General features: G+C 39.5%; 1 protein-coding gene across 1 annotated transcript; it reads left to right on the forward strand.

Moving 5' to 3' along the window:
* Positions 1-2,734: 2,734 nt before the first annotated feature.
* Positions 2,735-4,786, forward strand: LOC142174331 (uncharacterized). Its single transcript, XM_075240109.1, has 3 exons — positions 2,735-3,037; positions 3,422-3,666; positions 4,243-4,786. The coding sequence occupies exons 1-3, from the start codon at positions 2,735-2,737 to the stop codon at positions 4,784-4,786; spliced, it is 1,092 nt and encodes a 363-aa protein (XP_075096210.1).
* Positions 4,787-5,013: the final 227 nt, after the last annotated feature.

A 5,013-nucleotide genomic window follows, 5' to 3' on the forward strand; every position in this document is an offset into this window, starting at 1 on the left:
AATACATAATAAAATCACAACAATCTTAATATAAGACTCACGGGCATGCTTGACACCAACGTATAAATACTCATCACCTCACCTATACGTCGTACTCGACAGTAACACTTAGCAACTAAGGCACAACACATATTCCCTCAAGCTAAGGTTAGACCAAACATTTATCTCAGATTCCATGGCCAAACTCAAGCCTCAAATACTGCTTTCCCTCTATATTTCGCCTCCAATTCACTTGTATCTAGCCATAATTAAGTTAACAACATCAATAAATTCTAAAGAATTCAACTCCAATGCTTAATTATAGGTTTTCTATCATTTTCCCCAAAAAGCCAAAAAGTGACCCCGGGCCCGCTTGCTCAAAACTCGAGGTTTGGACCAAAACCCGAAACCCATTCACCCACGAGCCCGAATATGCATTTAGTTTTGAAATTCGACCCCAAATCGAGGTTCAAATTCCTATTATACAAAAAAGCCCTAACTCTACCCAAATCTCCAATTTCTACCATGAAAACCCTAGATTTTTGGATGAAAATTGATGAAATACAGTGGGTAATTGAAATAAAGTGGTTTAGAATCATATACCAATACTTTGAGGAAGAACGTGTCTCTTGAAAAACGCCTCTATGTTTTCTAGTTTTTGAAAATATGAAAATATGGCCTTATTCCCGTTCTGATTCTATTTTAAGTGCTGGGCAACACTGCTCATCGCGTTCGCGTGAGCACAGTCGTGTTCGCAAAGAGCATCCTTCCTTAGGCTTATGTGATCACAAGATCTTCCATACGTTCGCGAAGGGTATGCCCCCTGGCCTTCCCATTTGCGGATCGCTATAAGCGTCCGCATAGAAAAAAGGATTGATTCCCAGCCCACCTCCATTACACTACGCGTTCGCATGTGGCCAGTCGCGTCCGCGAAGAGAAAACCCCCCTAGTGCTCCGCGTTCGCGACCAAGGCCTCGCATTCGCATAGAAGAAATCCCTCCCCAACCCAGCTTGTACTTTGCGTTCGCGTGAGCTGCATCGCGAACGTGAAGAACAAAATATTAGGATACCAGAAGCAGCAATACAACAGAAGTTCTTAAGTCCAAAACCTATCCGAAACTCACCCGATCCCTTGGGGCTCCAAACCAAAAATGCACACCAACCTAAAAATATCATACGGACTTACTCGTGCGATCAAATCGCCAAAATAACACCTAGAACTATGAGTTTAACATCAAAATCAAAGAAAAATCTCAAGAACTCTTAAAGTTTCCATTTTCACAACCGAGGGTCCAAATCACGTCATATGAATTTTATTTCTTACCAAATTTTACAAACACAACTTAAATACCATATTAAACCTATACCGGGCTCCTGAACCAAAATACGAGCCCGATACAATCAAAGTCAAACATCGTTAAATTTCCAAAAACTCTTATATTTTCAGTTAAACAATTTCTTTCAAAAATTTATTTATCAGGTTAGGGACCTCGGAATTCAATTACGGACATACGCCCAAGTCCCATATTTTTTTACGGATCTTTTGGGACCGTTATATCACGGGTCCGAGTCTGTTTACCCAAAATATTGACTGAAGTCAACTTAAATTCAATTTTTAAAGGAAAATTAACATTATTCTCAAATTTTCACATAAAGGTTTTTCGAATATATTTCTGGACTATGCACGCAAATTGAGGAGGAGAAAAATAAGGTCTTGAAGGCCTTGGAACCCCGGATTGGGTTCTAAAACACGAGATGACCTTTTGGGTAATCTCAAAAGGGTGGAAGAAATACCCATTTTGATAACAAGTCTGTTATTCTAGGAACTAGGAGATTATCACATGTGAAAATAGATGAAAAGAGGGCACAAGGCTTGTGCTGTTGGTGTATTAAAAAGTATACTCTTAATCACAAATGTAATAGGAGGAAATAGTTGTTCATACTAGAGCTGGATGAAGAGGAAAGGGGAGAAGAAGAAGTGTGGGAAGATGGAGGAGTGGATCTTGAAAATTCTGAAGAATCAGCCTTACAACCACAAGTCTCAGTACATGCACTTGATGATACAAGTGATTACAGAACTATGAGAGTAAAGGGAGATGTGAAGGGCAAAATTGTGCATGTTCTCATCGATTTTGGTTCTACCCATAACTTCTTGGATTTGGAAATTGCTAAGAAACTGGGATACAAGCTACGATCTATTCCTTTTTTTGTTGTAGTTGTAGCATATGGGAGCAAAGTGCATAGCTCTATCATGACTTGTGGAGTGACATGGAATATGCAGGGTGCAGCATTTAAAGCTTATATGTTGGTGATTTCTCTAGGAGGCACTGATGTAGTTTTGAGGATACAATGGCTAATCACATCAGGATATATAAGGTGGAACTTCAAACAACTTAAAGTGGAGTTCCAGATAGGTGGAAAGAAGGTATTATTGAGGGGAAACCAACCTAGATCATTCGAGATGTTAGCAAATATCAAAATACAGAAGGTAATAAGCATAACCAGCCAGATTAATTCGATGAAAATGGCTTTCATTCAACCAATGGAGACTTCAAGTTTACAGACCTCAGAAGAGGCTCCTTCCCCTAAAGATCTATAGAAGATTCCGGACCAATATGCAGTGCTTTTTGAAGTGCCTACCGGCCTGCCACCTCATAGGAGTCATGACCACAAGATCATACTGAAGGAGGGCACCTCACCTATCAATGTGAGGCCATATAGATACCCTGCTAGTCAAAAAGATGAGATTGAAAAGATGATTCGGGAAATACTGGAATGTGGGGTCATTCGACCTAGTGTAAGTCCATTCTCTTCTCCTATTGTTATGGTTAAAAAGAAAGATGGTTCTTGGAGACTTTGCATTGACTATAAGAAACTAAATAATTCTACTGTGAAGGATAAATTCCCTATACCTGTGATAGAGGAGTTAATGGATGAGTTAGGGGGGTCAAAATATTTTTCAAAACTGAATTTGAGATCAGGTTATCATCAAATTAGGATGGCTGGGAATGATATCGAGAAGGCAACTTTTAGGTCTCACAATGGTCATTATGATTTTGTAATAATGTCATTTGGACTAACAAATGCTCCATCCACCTTCCAAAGTTTGATGAATACTATATTCCAGCCTTATTTGAGGAAGTTTATATTAGTTGTTTTATGATATTCCTATTCACTGTCCATCTTGGACGGAACATTTAGTACACTTATAGCAAGCTTTTGAAGTATCGTAGAAACATAGCTTGTTTGTTAAAAGAAGTAAGTGTTCATTTGGGAAAATAGAGGTCTATTACGTAGGTCATATTATCACTCAATCAGGGGTGACTGCAGATCCTGGCAAGGTGAAAGCAATGCTGGATTGGCCCATTCCAAAATCATTAAAGGAGTTCAGGGAAATTTTGGGTCTAACTAGTTACTATAGGAGGTTTGTGATGGGATATAGGTCATTGCTAGACCACTGACTGAACTATTGAATAAGGACAAGTTTGCATGGTTTGAAGCAACAACTAGAGCATTTGACTGTTTGAAACAGGCCATGAGTACCACACTTGTCTTGGCTTTACCAAACTTTTCCTTAGAGTTTATTGAAGATGATGCCTGTGGAGTGGGCATTGGAGCTATGATGATGCAAGTTGATCATCCACTGGCTTACATGAGCAAGGTTTTGAATGATAAACACCAACAACTGTCAATATATTAGAAAGAAATGATGGTCATTGTGGTTGCAATTAATAAATGGAGACCCTATTTGATAGGTAGACATTTCACTATCAAAACAGACCATCATAGTCTTAAATATCTATTGGAACAGAGGATTTCTACACCTAGTCAACAGAATTGGCTAGCTAAACTTATGGGGTATAATTACACCATTGTTTATAAGAAAGTAAAGAAAAATCTGGTGGCTGATGCACTGTCTAAGTGCGTTACAACTGATATCCACCTGCATATTATTTCTACTGTTACTTCCACTTTTCTTGTGAAAGTACAGAAATCTTACATTGGAGATCCTCAACTACAAAAAGTATTAGCTCAACTATAAACAGACTCCCTTTCAAATCCTACATACATGCTATAAGATGGAGTTTTATACAGGAAGGGTAAGATTGTGGTGGGCACAGAACCTTCCCTAAGACCAGAGATCTTAGAATTCCTATATAGTTCTGATGTGGAAGGCCATTCTGGTATGACTACCACCCTCTTTAAGTCAGCCAATTATATTACTGGAGCAAAATGAAACAAGATGTTCACAAATTTGTAAAGAGCTGTGAGATATGCCAGAAATGTAAAGGAGAAAATCAGGATCCCTAGGTTACTGCAATTCCTTCCTATTCTCGGCAAAGTATGGCAAGACATTAGTTTGGATTTTATTGAAGGCCTTCCCAAATCTCACAATAAGTCCATGATCCTGGTAGTAGTCGATAGATTGAGCAAGAATGCTCACTTCATTGGACTAGTACACCCCTACACTACTTCCACAGTGGCTCAGGCCTTTTTGGATAACATTTACCGACTTCATGGTCTGCCACAAACAATAGTGTGTGACAGAGATGTTATCTTCCTCAGCAAATTTTGGCAAGACTTATTTGATGTTCAAGGGGTTCAATTACACTATTCTACTGCCTACCACCCTCAATCTGATGGGCAAACAGAGGTTGTCAATAAATGTCTTGAGGGCTACTTGAGATGCATGTGCAATGATAGGTCCAAGGAGTGGGCAACCTGGCCGCCGCTTGCTGAGTGGTGGTATAACACCAGCTACCACACTGTCATCAAGATGACCCCATTTGAAGTGCTATATGGCTAAAAACCACCACTGCATTTACTTTATATAGCTCACAGCTCAATGGTAGAACAGGTGGACAGGAGTTTGCAGGCTAGGGAAGCAACTGTGAGGCTATTGAAACACCATCTCCAATTGGCTCAATGACGGATGAAAGCACAAATTGACAAGAAGAGGACTTCCAGAAGCTTTGAGGAAGGAGATATGGTATTGGTCAAGCTGCAACCTTATAGATAGATGTCCATGAAGGG

This window comes from Nicotiana tabacum, chromosome 20 (assembly GCF_000715075.1).
Source record: "Nicotiana tabacum cultivar K326 chromosome 20, ASM71507v2, whole genome shotgun sequence".
In the NCBI taxonomy this organism is placed as follows: Eukaryota; Viridiplantae; Streptophyta; class Magnoliopsida; order Solanales; family Solanaceae; genus Nicotiana; species Nicotiana tabacum.